General features: G+C 38.6%; 1 protein-coding gene across 2 annotated transcripts in view; it reads left to right on the top strand.

Annotated features, from left to right (window-relative positions):
• Nucleotides 1-21,794, top strand: part of LOC122811888 (delta-like protein 1) — a 540,266-nt gene that overhangs the window by 502,264 nt on the left and 16,208 nt on the right. For both annotated transcript variants that reach the window (XM_044084029.1, XM_044084030.1), the window contains one exon: nucleotides 20,583-20,661. In XM_044084029.1, the coding sequence (XP_043939964.1) occupies nucleotides 20,583-20,660 (78 nt within the window). In that variant the 3' untranslated portion in view covers nucleotide 20,661. The remainder of the gene's footprint in view (nucleotides 1-20,582; nucleotides 20,662-21,794) is intronic.

Here is a 21,794-nt window from a genome sequence, read left to right on the forward strand (position 1 = left end):
ATAAAATAAGATACCACCAAACAAATAACCTTATTAAATGAAGTCTTTAAACAACAAACTGCCCAGATTGCTGCTTTGGAAGATTCTGTATCAGATACAGACTACAGTTTAATAGAAAGAGAGAAAAGCATAGACTTTCTTTTTCCAGAAAACACCAGACTCATTGAAAAGATATACAACACTGAGACTAGAACCAGGAGAAACAGCATAAGAATCTATGGCATCCCGGAGCAGAAGAAGGGGGTCAATATGATTAATTTCCTGACTTCTTGGATTCCTAAAATCCTAAACCTGCCTGGAGCACTATCCTTCAGTATAGAAAGGAAACACAGGTCTTTAACTACAACTTCTGTATCCAGTAAATACAGCCATCCAAGATCTATTATTGTAAGATTTAGCTCCACTCAAGACAAAGACTTTGTTTTAAGAACTGTCTGGTTCCTTGCTCCATTAAATATTGGTGACCAAACCATCAGGGTTGACAACATCTTTCACCCCTTGTAATGTCCAAAAGAAGAGCATGTGTCCCTCTAATAAAATCATTAAAAAGGAAGGAATCAAAGCACAACTCATATTCTCAGCAAGAATAAGACTATCTCTGCCAGAAGGAAAGAAAATTTTTGACTCTCTTGAAGAATCATCCACATTTGTCCAAAAAAGAACTTTTTAAATCAACCTGAACCCATAGATTTTTCAATGAACTTAAAAAAACAAACTTAAAAAAATAAGTGGACTATTAAAGAAAAAAAAGAAACCCAGAGACAAATGATTATACATAACTTCACATTTCATGCAAGTTTTTGTTTCCTCCCTTCTAAATAATGAGGAATCATGCACAGAAGGTAAAGTAACTTCTTTTTTCTCTCCTATTATCTTTCCCACAACAATGCTAACTTCATAAATAATACATATTATTCAAAATTCAAGTAAATTAAAATGTTATCCAACTACAAACTACTATTTTATACTTTTATCTCTTTATATACATGGCATAGCACTAGTGAAATTGTATAAAATCACTTACTCATTTCATATATTTATATAGATATTTATTTTATATCCTATACTTATTTCTTTGTGTATGTGCCTTCCCTTTCTGTTTTAGTCCTATTGTCATAATATTTAATCACTGCAGGAGAGAGAGAAATGCTTACTGCGTTACTGTTAACTAATTAAAAAGAAAGTGGTGACATTTTATTATTATGTATACATTTACTACTTAGCTGAACGTCTGCAATGTGCTCCATTTAGCTAATATATCATATAGTTATGTATGATTGGTAATTTGGAGCCTTTATTTTAAATATTCATCATTTTACTAGTTATGCTTAAAAGCTTCACTTCATTAGAAAATTTCCACCTACCTACTTTTCTGATGGAATTTTGATGACTTTTTTGACAAGCTGAAGTTTCTAAAGGCTTTAGTTAGCTCACAAACTCATGAGAAACAATATGTGATGTCTTCAAGGAAGTAGACGTGACCTCTGAACCTGTTTATCTTCACTGAACTCTAACAGCCAATCAGATTCAAGAATGAATGTTTGAACTGTTTTCATTCCTTTAGCAATTATTTTTTATCTAAAAAATCTTATAAGCATATGTTTTACTGTAAATAATTATTTATTTAATTTAAATTACATTTATATTTAAATATGAATTACAAATATGTTTCTGACAATGACATTTTAAAGGCATCTTTTTTCCTGACTGCTTTAATGACATTGCAGTCCTGTATTTACTCATAGCAACATATAATTATTAGGATTAATCAATTTATCTTAGTTAGTCTGTTTATATAAAAAGAATTTTAAGAAACTGTATACGTCTTCTTGTTCTTAGTTTGTGCATACATAGTATATTAAATTGAATTTTTCCTTTTGTATGTTTTAGTGTGCATGCAGTTTTCCTTCTGCTTACTCTTAACCTGCAGTAGCTAGGCATTCCACTAGATGTCATGAGAGGGCTAATTTGTGGCTTCTATGAGAGATATTGTAAGCCTAGATATACTTTATCCATGCAGAAGGCTATTAAAATATATGGTTTTATTTCCAAATTTAGAGTTTTTAAATTGTACTTAACAGTTTAAAAAATGGATTTGTTATAATGAATTAAAGAAAGCACATTTCAGATTTACTTATAACAGCAGTCTCCATCAAATGATAATATTTAGCATTATACCTATTAATGCCAATAGGTTGAACAGTCCTATAAATAGGAGTAGTGTCAACAAATATTTAATGCTAAATAAAGCAGATTTTGCATTCATTTAGCAATCCCACTTAGTAACAAATGAGCTAAACAAATTAAACTTTAAGGATTATAAAATTGTGGTAAGTTCAAACTACACAAGAAAAGCTTCCCCTGCACGGAGGCGAATGCACGGCTAGTAACATAACATTTCCAAAAAAGAAGAAAAAGCCAGCAACTGTGAGCTGTAAAAATAAATTTAATATATTATAAAGAACCACATAAACAGACCGGTTTCGGCTAAGGCATTTACCTAGCCTTCATCAGTTTGAAAATACAAAACTTATTGAAAGGTTCTTATATAATAAAGCTTAGTTCATAACAAAATTTCATTGGTGAGCTCATGAATATGTATATATATATATATATATATATATATATATATATATATATATATATATATTCATTGAGACCAGGCTGAAATAAAGCACACAATTTTACAATCCATTTTTTCTCCTTTGCATTCAGTTTAGTATGCCATCCTGATTTGTTAGTTCTATCCCCTATTATTTTGTCAATGATAATAAAATGAAAACTAGCTGTGGTATGTTTGAGGGTATGTTTGTATAAAGCATTGTTTGGACGTTTACACTTGACATCACTAAGATGTTCTGATATACGTAGTTTGACTGGTCTAGATGTTTGACCAACATAAAATGTGTGACAACTGCAAGAAGCCATACATATAACCCAGTCTGTATTGCAATTTGAAAAAAACTGAATATCATATATATTGCTTGTATTATTACTAGAGAAATGTTTTGTTTTTAAAACAAACTTGCAATTGGTACAATGTCCACAGGGCATACAGCCCACAAGTTTGTCACCTAATATAGAAGTTTGAATCATATGCAGATTTTTTTAGATTCTGAATGATGTTTGTAATGATTAAAGTGTGCTGCCAAATTTTTGCCTTTTCTAAATGAAAAAAGACAAGTTTCAGATAAATGTTGAGACAAACCAGTGTCTGCTAAGAGAATGTTCCAATGTCTGTTGATAGCATCAATCAATCAATTTATTTGTATTTCTACCATAAGTCGTGGTGAATCTTAAGGTGTTGCAATTTGTATGAGTTTTCTTTTTGTATCTGAGAAGATCATCGCTATTAAGTTGTGATGCATGATTGCTAGCAGTAATAACATGACCCATGTTATAACTTCTTTCCTTAAACCTGTCAATCATATCATGACGAAAAGCATGAAATGTATTGTCATCTGAAAAAATGCGTCTCATTCTGATAAATTGTGACTTAGGGATATTTTTGGCTATATGTTTTGGATGAAAGCTGAATGCGTGTAGTAGGGTGTTATATTCTGGATGTTTCCTAAATACCTGTGTGCTGAAGGTGTTATCTGTATTCCTAGTTATCAGTACATCTAGGTAAGTAATCTGATGTTGATCAAAATTCATCGTAAAATGTAAACCCCATTTGTTGTCATTGAGATAATCAACAAATTCCTGTAAGTATTCAACATCAGACCTCCACACCATCCAGCAGTCATCCAAATACCTACGCCAAATATCAATCTTGGTTAAGTAGAGATTATGAGCATCATCACAGATAATTTGTTCCTCGATATATGCCATGTATAAATCTGCATATATTGGGGCAAAGGATGCACCCATTGCAGTACCTCGTATCTGGAGGTAACATTGTTTCCCATAATAAAACACATTTTTAGTGAGTACATGTTCAGTGAAACATATAAGGAAAGTATTAAACCCAGGTTTGTATAATTGTGATTTGTATAGCCAATATTCAATGGCATCTAAACCTGCCCAATGTGGTATGTTAGTGTATAATGCACTAACATCCAAGGTGCAAAGCCACCAGTCATCGTCAATTTGCATATCATTTATGATGCCCAAAAATTCAGTAGTATCTTGGATCTGTGATCTTACCCACTTAAGCAAAGGTTTAAGATATTTTGTTAAAAATTCGGAAAGAGGTTCAGTAAGAGAACCATTTCCAGCCACAATTGGTCTGCCTGGAGGATGCAAAGGATCTTTATGGATTTTGGGCAAGAAATAAATGTATTGACTGGCCGGATCAGTAATTGTAAGATGGTTGAGAATATTAGATGAAATTATGCCATTTTCCATTGCTGAGTTTAAAAATATTTATATTTGTTTTTTAAACATGGATGTCGGATCTAAAGGCATTTTCGTGTAATATCTAGCATCATCCAGCTGTCTGTGAGCCTCAGCATCATAATCTGTCCAGTTCATAACCACCACAGCACCACCCTTATCAGCAGATATGATTACCAGTTCTTTGTTGCTAATAAGTTGTTGTAAACTATTCAAATCACTCTGGGAAATGTTGTTCAACATAGGTGGGATCATGTTGGAAGTAAAATGTAGATCTTTGAGAACACTATGTTGAAAAAGACATACTGGGTTCAAGTCTACAACCACAAAAGAAGAAGTGTCCTAATTTTACACAGAAAATCAATGAGAATTCCAGAAATAGTTGTCTCATACTCAAGCAATGGTGGTATGCTTGCTATAGTCTTACTAAAACTAGATAAGAAGATGTACACTTTTGCAAACACCTACTTGATACCGGGTACTGGGACTAAAACCGTGAAAAAACATTTTGACACCATAACATTAAAGTCTAAAGGTGCGTTACTATTAGCAGGTGATTTTAATTGTATCTTGTCCTCCACATATACTGCAAAGTCTAAGCCCTTCAAGATGTCCCCTGTTGCCAAGGACTTGAACAACTACACAAAAGACAGAAACCTCATTGACATTGACAGTATAAAAATATTATCTTCCCTGAAGTATTCTCACTACTCTTACAGATTTGGCACACAGACCAACATAGACAAAGTCTTTGTAACCAGTTCTTTACTGGCCAAAACTGATAATGTAATGCTGACATCATGCCCTATGTCAGACCACAGTGCTATCACCTTCAATGTAACACTTATTACTGACCCCTTAAACTACTGCCAAAGACTACCTGCTTATCTAGTAACAGTACGTGGATTTAAAGAATGGTTTCTAGATGAAATAAAGCTCTACCTAGATGCCAATAATAATGGAGTGATTTCAGATGTTATCCGATGAGACACTTTAAAGGTAGGCTTACATGATAAAGTCAAAAGTTGATATATGAATAAATGAGTCGGATAAAAACTGATATACAAAAAGAAATTGATGAACTAAAACTAAAACTTACATCAAATGACAAAATTGATGAACTAAAACTAAAACTTACATCAAATGACAAATCTGCATTAGCTGCCATATGTAAACTGAACAAGGAATATCAGGATATCATGCAGCATAAAATATCAATAAATATAGAAAAAAATTAGATTACAATCCTACTCGATTAATCCCAAAAGTATGCTCAGGATTGTCATTAGATTTAAATATTTAAATGAAAAAAGTCATATAATAGAAATAACATACACTAAAAATAATCAGACTATCAAAGTTACAGATCTAAAATATATCATATTATGTTTTAAAAAACAGTAAAAGAATATTAATAATAATAACTCATCTAAAAGTGATAGAAGTATAGACAATTTTCTTGCTAATAATATTCAAAAGAAGCTATCCAAACACAACATTAATAACATAGACAGACCCTTTTCTTTAAAGGATTAAAGGAACAAATAAAAAATCTTAAGACAAAAAAAGGCACCAGGGCTGAATGGTCTAATTCCAGAGTTTTACATCTTGAAAATCTTACTCAGTGCATTCCAAGAAGCTAAAACTACAGCAAACATCCCTCCCTCATGGAAATATTCTATCATCTCTCCCATCTTAAAACCAAATAAAGAGACCAACCTTTGCACATCATACAGGCCAATTTCTTTGCTTAACATTGGTTATAAGATATTCATGTCTATCTTAGCAGACAGATTACATAATATTCTTTCAATATTCATTCATGAAGACCAAACCAGGTTTATCAAAAACAGAAAGGTGCAAAACAATGTTATTAGATTACTGTCCTTAATAGACTTACCAAACAAGTTTTATTGTTTATAAGTTCCATGATAATGAGTTCCATGCCCTTACAGATCAGGCTTGCCAGACTGATGGGATGGTAATTCCTGGAATCCAAGGTGGATCCTCCCTCGTGGAGCGGGATAACTGTAGCTGTGCGCCATTCAGTGGGCACGAAGCCTGAGATGAGGCTATGATTAAACATGACACTTAGGTGAGGTGCCAGTTCATTTTGTAGTTCATGTAGTACACAGCCTGGGATGTCATCTGATCCCATGGATGCTTTATTCTTAGCTTTGGAGAGTGCAGTTTCTACCTGTGTGGCCATGATTACCGGAATTTGGCAATCTTTTGGTAATGAGATGGGCCATTTAGGGGGTGAGAGGGGGGTGAAGTTGGCAATAAATCGATCTGCCAGGTTATTGGCAATGTCCTTGGGATCAGTATATTTAATGCCATTCTGTTGTAGTTCAGAGCAGATCTGAGCATTGCCATTTAGATTCTTGACATAACAATAGAATGCCTTGTGGTTGTCTTTGGAATCTTTGGCAATTTTATTTCCGTAACTAGCTTTTGAGGATTTTATGAGGGATCTCAGCTTCTTACTGAGGCTGGTGAGGGAGTTTTTTGCATCCTGGGATTTTCCTCTTTTCTGCAACAGTTTCTTTCTTCTGTTGTATAGTTTGTTTATAGCAGGGAACCACTAGATTGGCTTCCTTTTTTTGGAGAAGAGCACCTTGGTTCTATTTGGGATGGCACAATTCATGCATGAGTGGATGGGCTTGTACAGTGCCTTAGTGTAGGATTCTGCAGTCGAACTTCCAGATCCTGTCTGCGTGGGTGTCGTGAAGTTTGTCACTTCTGACTTCAGTGTCATGAAGTTGGCTTTGGAGAAGTTTTTTAAGGAGGTTTCCTTACTGGGGGGTGGGGGTGGGATGTGGATGTCAAGAGTGATTTGCTTATGGTCAGACCTGACCAATGGGGGGTGACCACTGGTGTGGAGCCTCTATCTCCCATGTTGGTAATGACCAGGTCTAGGATACTGGAGCCCCTGGTGGGACAATGGATTAGTTGATCCAGGGCATTGGAATTTATGAATTCCAAGAACCATTGGGAAAAGGAGTTGGTACCTGAGTAGTTTTCCCAGTTAATGGCAGAGTAGTTGAAATCACCCAGTATTAGGGTGTTTGGTTGTATCTTAATATTTTCCAGTATGTTTAGAAAGGTGTAGTGAGAATCTTGGGGCATGGTGGGGGATCTGTAGCAAGCTACAATTTGGATTGCAGTCTTACCTAGTGTTAGTTGCACCTGGAGAATTTCAGATGCATTGCGTTGGGCAACTAGCCTGGAGGTGTGAATATCCTTGGTGAATATGGACAATCCTCCACCTTTAGTGTTTCGGTCTTCGTTTTGTGGCCAAAAAGTGCGGTAAGAATTGTAGCCTGATATTGCAAGGGTGCTCTCTGGAGCCTTGAACCAGGTCTCAGTTACTGCACAGATATCGATGTTCTCCATTTTTAGGAGTGCCTCAAGAGAGTGCATTTTGAGGTTTAGACTTCTATCATTGAGTAGCATTACCTTCAGAATTTGCATGCTTGTATCTGTTACAGTGGTGGTTTTATCCTTTGAACCTTGCCTAAAAAAGGCACTATAGGGGTGGCAAGAGATTTAGCCAGTAACCTGAATCCCAGGGGTGACAGGTGCAGACCATCTCTGGCAAAGCATCGTGGTTTGTCGATCATGTCTTCCCAGGCAGACAAATACTGGAACCCATTTGAATGACACCAGAAGCTTAGCCAATTGTTGAAGTCAATCATTTTGTCCTTACACTGTGGTATCATTCTGGGTGAAGGCAGGATGCTACTCAAGGGCTAGGGTTATACCTGCCTGGGTCACATGATCTAAGAGCTCTTCCATGTCTCTTTTCATGTAGTCCAGGGAGGTACGGCTCAAGTCATTCACTCCAGCATGGATAATGACAGAGTCGTATTTGTACTTGTTGTGGAGTGACTTGAGTGCATGGGTTATGTGGCGGATCCTGGCACCCGACAGGCAGCTGACTGTAATTTTCTCCTTGTTCAGCCTGGTGAGTGGGACATCAGTGTGTCTGACTGTAGCGTCACCTATGACTTAAGTGTTGGGTACATTGTCTTGCCTTAGGGTCTGTTGTTGGGTGGCACACTGGTGTTGTGAACTATGTTTCACTTTGGGTGTGACTGGTGTTTGTTTGCGTTTCAGCTTCGGAGGTCCTTGTTGCTTGGGCAGGTTAATGTTAAGGGCCTCCACGTATGTGGGTTTAGTGTTGCTATGTGTGGGTGTTGATGGTGTGGGTTTTGAAGGGCTATGAGTTTCTTGAGGTGTAATGCAGGTGCTAACCTTCTCCTCTTGACTGTCTAGCACAATCTTGGCCAGAGAGAGCTTTGCTTCCAGTTTGACTATGTAAGTGCATCTCTCACAGGTTGTAGTGTTGGGTGGTAGGAGGAGAGGATTGTCTGTGTATGAGGCAGTTGCCGCATTGCCCCAGTATGCCCAAATTCACCAGGTGGACAGGAGAAATCAACGGAAGCTTACTCTTGGACATGCCTGTTTAGGTGTCTTTTTGTAAAGTTTAAGAGCTGTTTTCCCTTACCTTTGCAAGGTACTTTGCAATTATAGGCTGTTTAGTGCCTATGATGAATTTCTCCTTATTGACAAGGAGAGCTGAGTGTTTGTATCAGTTTTAGGCTTCCTAGTGCTTTCCAGCAGGTTCTAGAGCAAGTGCTAGTCACAGGGGTTTAGATTTTAGTGCTACTACTGAGAAACCAGCAGTGGGAGAAACAGACAAATGTAGGTTTTATAAAACAGAATTGGAAACAGTTGCACATCTTGTTACTGGTTGTGATGTACTAATGGCAGAAGGACTGTATACTGAAAGGCATAATAATGTGGCAAGAGTGTTGTGTTGGTTACTGTGCAAACATTATAACACTGAAATAACTAAAAAGCACTGGAAACATGAGGCACAAAGCATTATAGAAAATGATGACGTTTATATCACGTGGGATCACCCATTACCAACAGTTCAAAAAATAGATGCAAGATTGTATGAGTTGGTTCCTGCATGGTGTTTATTTTGTTAGAAAAGAGGAACTTTAACACTAATGAAGGCATATGAGTGATATGAGAAACTGCATCTTGCCCAGAGACATCCTTCTGCTGTGTTTAATTTCACTATTATTGACATGAGTAATCTAGCCTCATGTAATAAATTAGGCTGGCATGGCATCCTGAATAATAAGGAATATTCATAGATATTGAGACTGAGGGCTTTATTTTTACCAGGGCTCGATAAAGTGCTGTCTCTTTAAATGGGTGGTGATTTTCTAATGGTTTCTATCACTTGTATATTTTAATGTGACATTATTGTTTGGAACTTTAACACAGATGAATGCATGGTGTTGCAGAAACCGGTCTGTTCCTTAATGAAATAATATTAAATAAATGGTTTTGCTGACTTGAAGTGCTGGCTGCTGTTGTTTAAAGAGATAAATGACCCTGACTGCCTCCAGAGGGGAGCAGTCAGTAGATTTTCAGGGGTCTGACAAAGGCCCACATTATGCTTGGTTATGCAGATCTTCTCTTCCTCTGGGCCTGCATCTGTTAAATGGGCCACCTCTGCCATAGCTGCTTATGTCAGAAGATGACTCAAACTGCTGATGCTTGGTCTTCCTTAACCAGAGTGGGGTCTATATTAGTTTGCCAAAAGTTATTTTCAGCAAAGACCTTTCTGTTGATCCCTAGTCAGTGAAAATAATTTATGCAATTTACTGAATTTACCAAGGCCAAGGAAGTAGTCAGACAACTACAAAAGCTTGCCCTTTTCCCCACTTTTGTGCAATCTTGGAGTTGGTATATATAGTTGGGGGGTGGGGGGGTGAAGCCTCCCACTTGGGTGGGTTTGATTTAGGTAGTTTTGGGTTCTGTCTTGTTATGGGTCAATTGTTTTCTTGCCCTTGGTAAATTTAGCGAATCGCAGAAGTGATTTTCGCTGAATAGGGCTCGATAGAAAGGTGTTTACTGAAAATAACTTTCAGTGAACTAATATAGACCCACCAGAGTGATCTTGGGGGTCTATATTATAAAATCGACATTTCAAAACATTGAACAACATATGGTCGACACCATATGTTTGATGTCTTCAAACATCGACCATATAAAAAGACAAAAAAAAAAATACTCTAATGGGTTTAAGCAGGGGGGCAAGCCACCCTGCACCCCCACCCCCCCTGCTACTTAAATATACCAACTCTGAGACTGTACTACATTGCAGTAAACAGAAATCTCCCCTTATGGAGATTTCTGTTTACACGCTCGAGATTCTGAGCGTTCAATATTCTCGTGTCGACAATGTCAGATTAGACATTGTCAGCTTTTGAAAATATAATATAGACCCGATCTTGGGTACTTTTGGTTCCTGTTATATCATCTTTGTGGGGCTTCAAACTTCACAACAATAGAAAGCATCTTGCCATCTTGCTTGCATTTCTGCATCTTCTCTTTCACCAAGGCACTGACCGACAAAGATCAGTCAAAAAGGGAACTGGTGAAGGACAATTTAAAGTGATCTGCAAAGTCACAGATATACCTGGAACCTCATAGCCATGACTGCTCCTGCTGTCCTTACGTCTCCGACCATAACATTATGCATAATGCTCAGGGCTGCCTCTAATTTTTCCTGTAGTCAAATATTAGGGGAATTTTCAGAGAGGCTAGGACATGATGAGCCAAATCCCTCTAGAAATAATTCATATGAGTGGTGTAGTTCAAAGCCCTTAGAGCGAAAGTACCCAAAGTATACAGCTGCTTTTCTATCCATCACCTGACACTCTTTGTTAGGGGGAATGGGCAGAGGCTGAATTGTCAGGCATCTATTTCTTTCTTGCTGCTGCCATAATAATTTAATCCACTCTAGGAGATTTTGCCAAGTGCTGTCTCTCCTTAGGAGGATTAAGAGTCTTAAAGGCTTTTGTGAAATTTCCTCATACATATCTGATTCATGCAATAACCTACTTACAACCAGAATAATGAACTTATCTGCAGGACAGACCAAAGTACATGGGGTCAAGCAATCGGCCTCAAAGAGAGAATCCTCATCTGGGGGTGGGAGGGTCAATGAGCCAAGATCTCCTCTGCTGCATAAGCACCAAGATTTTGTCAAAGGAGGCATCTTCAGGTGGGGATTGAGGGAATCTCTCTCTGTCATCTGAGATGGTATCTGATGTAACAAACTCGGATAGGTATTCTATGTGTCTCCTTTTACACATCCTTTCTTAGACTGTCAGGAGAGTTATGCTTTGAGTCCTAGCAGAATTTTGCTTGCTCTGATGCAGTAGCTCTGAGGGCCATAGCTCAACTCTGACCCAAGGATACCTGATGGAGAAGAGCCAAAAAGGAGTGGGAGACATGGGGTGGAGTTGATCTTAATGAGGTCTGTGTGTCTGCTCTCAGTGGAGAGGAAATCATTCTCCCTATAACCTAGAAAGCTGTACCAACCTTAGACAGATCTGAGGATGCTGCCTCAGGAACTGTGTCCATTCCAACCAGAAAGGAAGAGATCAGCATAAAAGAAGGCAGCCGCCAAAATGGAGAAGATGGACAGCCTGGAGGTGGAGACTGGAGGTGAAGATTCAAATGCAGTAGTCTCTGACACCACCAAGGGAGCTATACAAGACAACTCAGAAGACTGTGCCAAAGCTTCATCATCAAACCATTAGTTTTGAGATGGCTTTAGCCACAATGTTTTTGCAGTCATGGACATCAGATTCAAGGCCCCTGGTGTCAGAGGCAGAGCTAAGATCAGCACTGAGGGTACAGTCCCTAGATTGACAATCAGCACTGAAACTGAGATGCACACCAGTGACGGAGCTAACAGAGGGAATATACTACTTGTACCAACTACCTTCAGAGCTGAAGGAGGTGGTATGACTCCCATCTCATGCTCCATCTTCAAAAATCTCCTTATCAAGCCATCCAGGTCCACCTCTGATGTACTCTTGTAGGACCTGAAGGATGTTAATTATGAAGTGGAAGGAGGCTGAGAAGGGGATATGGTGCAATTCACTCTCAAACAATGCTGGCCTCATAGTTCTTTTTTTGGATGAAGTGTCCTGGACCAGTATTGGTTCTGGAAGCTCTAGAGCCAGTGAAGGAGAATAGGTCAGGTTTCTAGCTATATGGACATCCAGTCTCAGTGACTTCAATGCAAAAGAAGGTTCCAAGTCAAAATCCTGCATTTTTCTTTGATTTCAAGTCCTTAGATTTGAATTTGTCTGATTTGATTTGGGGGATTCCAGATAAAAGCCCCTTAATAATCATTTTATTTTTCCTGACAGCTCTTGGTTCAAAGGTAGAGCAGATAGTACATTCTTCTAATAACTGACCCACACCTAAGCACACTATACACAAATAGGTTCATAGGTTCATAGATGTGTACTAGGCTAATGGCCCTGGAGCCTTTACAAGACTGTCTTAGGGGTATTTTGTGCCCACATGTAGAACACTTTTTAAAACTTTTTTCTTTATCCATAGTAAAAGTTTTCAACAATCGAGTAACACCAAATCTGAAAATACACCCAGTTCTCACAAGGGATACAACAGTATATCACAACTGCAACAGCAAGCAATAACTGACCAGAAAAATTTGAAGAAGAAAAAGTTTTTTTTTTGTAGTGTTGATGAAAGGAAAAGGGCCAAAGATAACCAAAGGCATTGCAAAAATATTATCTCTGCAAAATAATATCAAAAGACAAAAACCATCAATCTAATATAATCTAATATAAGAAATAGTCAAAAAACATGGTGGAGCACTTAGCTATCACTAAGTGTGGTGGTCCACATCTGTTCACAATGGCAACAAATAGGATATGTGGTATTACTAGTTGCTGGTGCATGACTCGAAGGAAAATCTTAAAGGAGGTTGATGTGTGCGCTCACGTATGTGTGTGTACATGCATGCGTGCACATATGTGTGTGTGTGTGTGTGTGTGTGTGTGTGTGTGTGTGTGTGTGTGTGTGTGTGTGTGTTTGTGTGTGCGTCAAGGAGTCAAGGATGGCCTTATATGTTCTGTCACTTAAACATACATGCAGGCATGTGTATGTACATATATGCACATAAAGTCACAAAGTGCTTAACCCTAAGTACATATTGTAAATGGACATTGTTGCCTTGGGCTATTACCCAGGCCAGCTGCACATATATATAGCTGACAATGAGGAGGTAAAGAGTAAAGCTATGAACATTGGTTTTCCAGGAATTCCCATTCCTCACTTCCAGTACACTGCCTTTTAATGCAGTTTCTTTACAGTAAATGCACTTTGGCTACAACTACTTCAGAATTACACGTGCACATTGCTTTCTAGAAAGTAATAAGAATACATTTTCAGTGCCATTACCCTACCTGCTTTTATGGTAATGTGCTGTCACCAGCCAGACTAATCTAGCTGATCATGGTCTCAGTTACTCTACACTCCTAACTTGAGTTAAACTCACTGTTAACTTATGGTAAGAATTGGTGTGCAGTTCTTCTTTTCAAAAGGTAGATGATAATATAATATGCTTGTTTTGCACATTTACCTTTATGTACATATACTCTGTTCGGGGAATGAAGTGAAAAAAGTGAATGCTGTCTTTTGAAGGCATACAACCATTCTTCTGACAGGAGCAAGAATGTTAGCACCTCAGCAAAAAGTCTTTTGAAGCAGTGTGTGTGTGTGTGTGTATGTGTGTGTGTGTATGTGTGTGTGTGTGTGTGTGTGTGTGTGTGTGTGTGTGTGTGTGTGTGTGTGTGTGTGTGTGTGTGTGTGTGTGTGTGTGTGTGTGTGTATCTTCTTCTTCTTTCAGCTGCTCCCGTCAGGGGTCATCACAGCAGATCAACTGTTTCCATTTCTTCCAGTCCTCTGCATCTTGCTCTGTCACACCAACCTCCTGCATGTCCTCTCTCACCACATCCATAAACCTTATCTTAGGCCTTCCTCTTTTCTTGTTACCTGGCAGCTTCATCCTTTAAATCTTTTTCCCAATATACTCTGCATCCCTCCTCAGCACATGTCCAAACCAACGTAATCTTGCCTCTCTGGCTTTGTCTACAAACCTTCCAACCTGGGCTGACCCTCTAATATACTTATTCCTAATCCTGTCCACCCTCGTCACATCCAGTGCAAATCTTAACATCTTTAACTCTGCCACATCCAGCTCTAACTCCTGCCTTTTTGTCGGTGCCACTGTCTCCAACCCATATAACATAGCTGGTCGCACTACCCTCTTGTAGACCTTCCCTTTCACTCTTACACGTACTCGTCTGTCACAAATCACTCCTGACACTCTTCTCCACCCACTCCATCCTGCCTGTACTCTCTTCTTCACCTCTCTTCCACACTCACCGTTACTCTGAACTATTGACCCCAAGTATTTAAACTCATCCACCTTCGCCACCTCTACTCCTTGCATCCTCACCATTCCTCTGTCCTCCCTCTCATTCACACACATATATTCTGTCTTAGTCCTGCTGACCTTCATTCCTCTTCTCTCTAGAGCATATCTCCACCTCTCCAGGGTCTCCTCCACCTGTTCCCTACTCTCACTACAGATCACAATGTCATCTGCAAACATCATAGTCCACCGGGACTCCTGTCTGATCTCGTCTGTCAACCTGTCCATCGCCATTGCAAATAAAAAAAAGGGCTCAGAGCCGATCCTTGATGTAATCCCACCTCCACCTTAAATGCATCCGTCACTCCCACCACAGACATCACAGCTGTCACACCACCCTCGTACATATCCTGTACCACTCTTACATACTTCTCTGACACTCCCGACTTCCTCATACAATACCACAACTCCTCTCTAGGCACTCTGTCATATGCTTTCTCTAAATCCACAAAGACACAATGCAACTCCTTCTGACATTCTCTGTACTTCTCCATCAACACACTCAAACCAAACATCACATCTGTAGTGCCCTTTTCTGGCATGAAACCATACTGCTGATCACTAATCATCACTTCCCTTCTTAACCTAGCTTCCACTACTCTTTCCCATAACTTCATGCTGTGACTGATCAATTTAATCCCTCTGTAGTTACTACAGCTCTGCACATCACCCTTATTCTTAAAAATCGATACCAAAACACTTTTTCTCCATTCCTCAGGCATCCTCTCACTTTCCAAGATTTCATTAAACAATCTTGTTAAAAACTCCACTGCCATTTTACCTAAACACCTCCATGCTTCCACAGGTATGTCATCTGGACCAACAGCCTTTCCGTTTTTCATCCTCTTCATATCTATCCTTACTTCCTCCTTGCTAATCCACTGCACTTCATGATTCACTATTTGCACATCATTCAACCTTCTCTCCCTCTCATTCTCTTCATTCATCAGCCCCTCAAAGTACTCTTTCCATCTGCTCAACACACTCTCCTCGCTTGTGAGTACATTTCCCTCATTATCCTTTATCGCCCTTACCTGCTGCACATCTTTACTAGCTCAGTCCCTCTGTCTAGTAAATCGGTACAGGTCCTTTTCTCCCTCCTTAGTGTCCAACCTTTTATACAACTCATCATATGCCTTATCCTTAGCCTTCGCCACCTCTCTCTTTGCCATGCACCTCATCTCCTTATACTCTTGTCTACTTTCTTCATCTCTCTGACAATCCCACTTCTTCTTTGCCAACCTCTTTCTCTGTATACTCTCCTGTACTTCTTCATTCCACCACCAGGTCTCCTTGTCCTCCTTCCTCTTTCCAGATGTCACACCAAGCACCTTTCTAGCCATCTCTCTTACTAGCTCTGCTGTAGTTACCCAGCTATTCAGTAACTCTTCACTGCCACCCAGTGCCTGTCTTAACTCTTCCCTAAACATCACCTCACAATTACCATTTTTCAGTTTCCACCATTTGATCCTTGGTGCTGCCCTCACACTCATCTTCCTCTTCTTGATCACCAGTGTCATCCTACAACCCACCATCCTATGCTGCCTAACTACACTTTCCCCTGCCACCACTTTACAGTCTCCAGTCTTCTTCAGACTGCCCCTTCTACATAAGATATAATCCACCTGTGCGCATCTTCCTCCATTCTTGTATGTCACCCTATGCTTCTCCCTCTTGTTAAAATACGTATTCAACACAGCCATGTCCATCCTTTTCGCAAAATCCACTACCATCTGACCACCTGCATTCCTTTGCTTAACACCATACCTACCCATCACTTTCTCATCCCCTCTGTTCCCTTCACCAACATGCCCATTGAAATCTGCTCTAATCACCAGTCTCTCACCCTTGGGTACAGCCTTGCTGTGTGTGTGTGTGTGTGTGTGTGTGTGTGTGTGTGTGTGTGTGTGTGTGTGTGTGTGTGTGTGTGTGTGTGTGTGTGTATGTGTGTGTGTATGTCTACATTTCTGCAAAACAATTCTTCATAATAGCTTGTCGGATTCCACGTTGATTGCATCTTCAAATAAAACACCAGTTATCAATTGCAGTTTTATACAGTTTCTCAAATTTTACATGTTTACTGCATTTTAACTGAAAAAAAAACACTTGGTGCTTTTAAAAGCTTTTCAATTTTCAAATCTTTGAAAAAACTTGAGGTTTTATCCAGTTTTAATTGTATTCAAACTCGTGTATGTGTGTATGTGTGTGTGTGTGTGTGTGTGTGTGCTTGCAAGCTTCAGTTTGTTGACTGCGTGTGTTTGTGTGGTTGACAACTGTTTAGTCGACCACATTTGGTCAAAAAAAACAGATGGACAACAGGTGTGTAAGTTTACACAATTCCCGAGGTTAGGTAATATGCCCCAGATCATTTATTTGTGATCTTGGAGTTAGTATATACAATTAGCAGGGGGTGTGGGAGCATAGCCCCACACATGTGGAGTGCAGAACAGCTTGATCTCCTGCAACAAACAATGCTTTGTCATTTTTTTTTTAGTTTTAGATTTTGCATGCGCTGAGATTATTTCTCAGCATGTATGTAGTAGTGTGTTGACATCAATGTTTCAACCTTATGAGGCTGATGTTTTTACAGTTGACTTTATGTGTTTTCAACCATTTCAACCATGTATAGTACATCCAAATACATGTTTGTATGTATACATACATATATATATATATATATATATATATATATATATATATATATATATATATATATATATATCCACAGTATATCTACAGTATATATATCTATATATATTTATATATTTATATTTATATATATATATATGTATATATATATATATATATATATATATATATATATATATATATATATATATATATGTGTGTGTGTCAAACCCCACATTCCTGGAGATTCAGAAAGAAGCCTACCACTCACTTAAGAGCTTCAGGAAAAGGGCCTATTAACACTATGTGTTATTTTGTGAGTCAGGGACACGTTAGTCACAATGTGGAAAGACTTCATTATCAGCTAATTTGCATGTTTCTGAATTGCTGTAAACTACTGCAAGCACAGATCAGTCGTTTCCAGTGGCAGTTAACATTGGTGGCTCATGCAGTTTGTTGGCACAGGCATACCCCCATTCACTCTCCCACGTCTCCCACATATGTACACAGAGCAAAATACACACACACACACACACACACACACACACACACACACACACACACACACACACACACATTTTACATAAGCTACATACTCCATACATATCCCTGAGTTGTCAGAAGGACCCTGATGTCTCATTTTTTTTCCTGACATCATAAATAATGGACAATTACAGTCAGTCATTAATGCCAACATTGGAATTTCAGACTTGTGTCCTTCAGTAAATGCATGCTAATGGAAAAACTGTTATTCTAACGACTTTCTAAATTTATAAGACAAAAAATTAAAATGTGTCCCTGATTATGTGTCTCCCCCTCCCCCATTACTTTGGCTTTGTCTTGATTTCTTACATTACAGGGTTGAGAGGTATGTTTTTATGTGCCTTGTTCCTCTCCCTCATAACTCAAAAGCTATTGCAGGCCTTGAATAAAGGCTGTGATCCTCATTATATTTTAAAGAAACTCTTGCTATTCTAATTAATCTGTTAGTGTAGTGTAGTACTGTTGCTGTTTTCTGTGTCAGGGGTACAGTGTTTGAAGCTCTTTCCTCCCTCCTTAGTAATGTAATTTTATTTTTTTCTACTTTTAGATGTTTTTCCTCTATTGCTCCTGGTGGCTATTGACAGGTGGCAAAGAGAACTAATATCCTCTGTAGGGTGTGAGAGAGTGCAGGGTGTCAATCCTTTAAGACCAGCTATTTACATTCCTCCCAACTCGCATTCTATTCTTTTTATTTTATAAGTGTACTTAAGACATGCTGATAAAGAGTTATCTCGGGTGGCTAGTATCTTCCCCTGACCCATATCTTTTGTTTAATGCCTTTCAGGTAAAATCTGTTATCCCTGATGTCCAGTACTCCCCCAAACTATGTCTTTGTTAAGTTGCTTTAAGGCATGATTTGCTCTCAGCAGTGTCTAGTGATTCCCTCCAACATGTTTTTGTTAAGTGCATGACTGTGCAGATCCCACTGGTGGCTAAAGCCCCCACCCCCTATCTTGTATAAGTGCTATTAAGGCAGAGGAATGTACAGTTCTCCATGGTGGCTAGTGCTCCCCTGATCCTAAATGCCATTACTACATAATATTGAATAGTTCTCTCTGGTGACCTGTGTTCTACCTGACCCTATCTCTAGTGCAGACACACACACACACACACACACACACACACACACACACACACACACACACACACACACACACACACACACACACACGCACACACACACACACAACTAGCTAATCTACCCCCTCACTAAGTCTCTTAATGAGACCTGTGAGGTAGAAACATACATACACTTTCATATGCAGCCACACACATACAGACATGCCCATACCCCCAAACACTAACTGACTGCTATTTGCCCTGGCACTTTCCTCTTCCATGATATGCGAATACTGACTTTTTCCTCTCTGTTCACTGACCTGAGTGGCTAGGAGAGGCCATGTTACTCTACTCAACTGAGTGATTCTCTGAATCTCTCAGCTGCATAAATGCCTTATTGCAGGAAGTTCTGGAGAAATGCACCTGGCTAATTAGCATATGCCTCTTCCTTGGAATGCCTCATTAGCATTTATCATAGCTGGCATGACAGCCCACCTTGGTGCTGAAGTTCTTTATATTGCATCACTGTGGTAGGTCTGTCTCTGAATCAGAAATGGGTAATGTGAGGTGTATACCTTGTGTACACTACATGGTAAACTTTCTGAATTGTGGGTATTGTGGACTCACAAATTGACATAAATATAGTAGGGAAATCACATCCAGCAAAAACTCTATTTAAAGCTCCACAATGGGCCTAGTGATGCCTTTTTTTTTGGTTGTTTTGTTTTTACAGAGTATTTGTCTCACTGATGTAAACTTAATGAATCACAGAGTGCAATGTATTGGGGTGAACATTTATTTTGATAGTATCTGTTAAGCATTTAGCACAAATGGTTACATCTTCAAGCTCTTGTCTGGCAGTTAGCATAGAGTGTTAAGTCTACAAGCTCTTGCCTGGCAGTTAGTATCAGGTGTTGAGGGTATAAGCTGTTAATGAACTGCTTCCTATAGCTCATGGTTTAATTCTTACAAACTAAATTTCCCTATGGTGCAATTCTGTGTGTCACTTTATCAAGCAATGCTCCTGTGTTGTGCCTGGAAAAACATCCATATGGATCAGGGTTCTATCCTGTTTAATAAATATAGTTAAATAAAAACTTTTTGCCAAGGATTTTACTTCATCTTTTGCAAATATGATCTTTGTTTATATACTAGTCGATTTTGTTTGCACAGTATTTTAAGGTACATTTGGATGTTAAACTTCTTAGTGCTTTTGCTCAGACTCTGAATGGTTGTTCCCTTCCAAGTTTTGTAGATGAAGTATGAAATCTGTTTTCTGTGACTGTCACACATAAAAAGGCTAAGTCTTGTCAATAACTAGTTTTGTGATTGCTTATTGACTTCTAGCTAAAATCAATCCTAATTGTTTTATTTCACTTAGAGTTATTAAAAACTTGTGTAGCTAACCCCTCCTTGCTTATATCATGTCACAAATAATTTGACAAATGACAGAAGGAAATAACTTGAGATTTCATTAAAAGCCAAAAAAGAATTAAAAAAAGAAAAGAAAAGAAAAAAAAATGTGGTTGAAGAAGTACTTACATTATGAGACGGAAAAGCTCCTTTTGATGAGAATAACTTGATATTTTGGTAGAGCGTTGTGCCTTACAGAGGTAAATGTCATTGTTTAACTTTTCATGTTGTATTATTTGATCCCTTTTCACAGTATGAAGAAGTATTTGTAGTTTCCAATATATTTGTGACGCATGAGAAGGATGTTGCTGATTTGAAGGAAAAAGCATAAGGTAAGTAAGCATTATTTCACTTCAACTACTTTAATACTTTTAAATTTGGAGTGGGTGTACAGTATGACAATGGCTGAGAGAAAAAACACTGCTTTTGCAATTGGTGCTAGCCTTAGCATGTAGATGTTGTACTTTCTTTATCCTCTTCAGTTTCTCTGCATGTGTATCCCTTTGCTAACTGTACTGGATCACTGCCTGTTTATAGCTTGCATTTGCAAAGTTCTACTTCACTAACTAGAGACATATAGGATGTTTTTGATTAACAAGATTTGGGAAGAGAAGGAGCAGTGTTCAGCATATGGAAGTGCAGTTTCCTGATCTGGTAATTTTATGACAAAGACAGAATTGACCTACATCATTGTTGTGTCTGCCATTTTCCCTAGAAAGCTGGATGCTGGCTGACAAAGCTGGCTCTCATGCCCCTCCCATTTGCAATACGGTAGAGTATGCTGAACTTCCATTCACTGGAAACTCTTGTACTATGTGGACAATGAGCCTTTGTCAAGCATTCTACATATGTAAATATTCTGCCCGAAGGAAAATTACATCTTCTTGTCTCATACCTCAAACATCCTTATTCAGACTATAAATTGCACCTGTAACTTTGCTGGTATAATAAGAAGCAGGACCATTGTTGCCTCAGTAACCTCTACTCTCCTAAAGAGACAAAGTTTAAGCTGCATTTTGTCTTTTTATTTCCTTTAATTACTTTATAATACAAGTCAGCTGCATGTCTGTCTGCATTATCAGCAACACGGGTTTAGGTAGGAAATGACTGAAGTACTGGAAGGCTAATCATAGAGGAAGAGGAAGAGCATCACAGGAATAGTTCTTCTTTCCTAGGATGGAGAAAATAGAGCATCCCAGGAACAGGTCTTCTTCCCTGAGATGAGGAAACAGCATTCCAGAAAGAGTTATCCTTTTCACATTTGAGGGCAGTGCATCAGGGGAAACCTGTCTTTCTGTAGGATCATATGGCAGAGAACTCTGCCCACTCTTAGGCTTGTAGCAACAGAGCACTCTTCATAATTCAGAAGACAGAGAATCTCAATAATAACTCTGCTTCTCTGAGATGCAGAGTGCAGGCAATCACACTTAAATGTTGATTTGCATTGCATGAGGTAGAGGCAGAG

Source organism: Protopterus annectens, chromosome 9.part0 (assembly GCF_019279795.1).
Source record: "Protopterus annectens isolate FY-2018-M chromosome 9.part0, PAN1.0, whole genome shotgun sequence".
Lineage (NCBI taxonomy): Eukaryota > Metazoa > Chordata > Ceratodontiformes > Protopteridae > Protopterus > Protopterus annectens.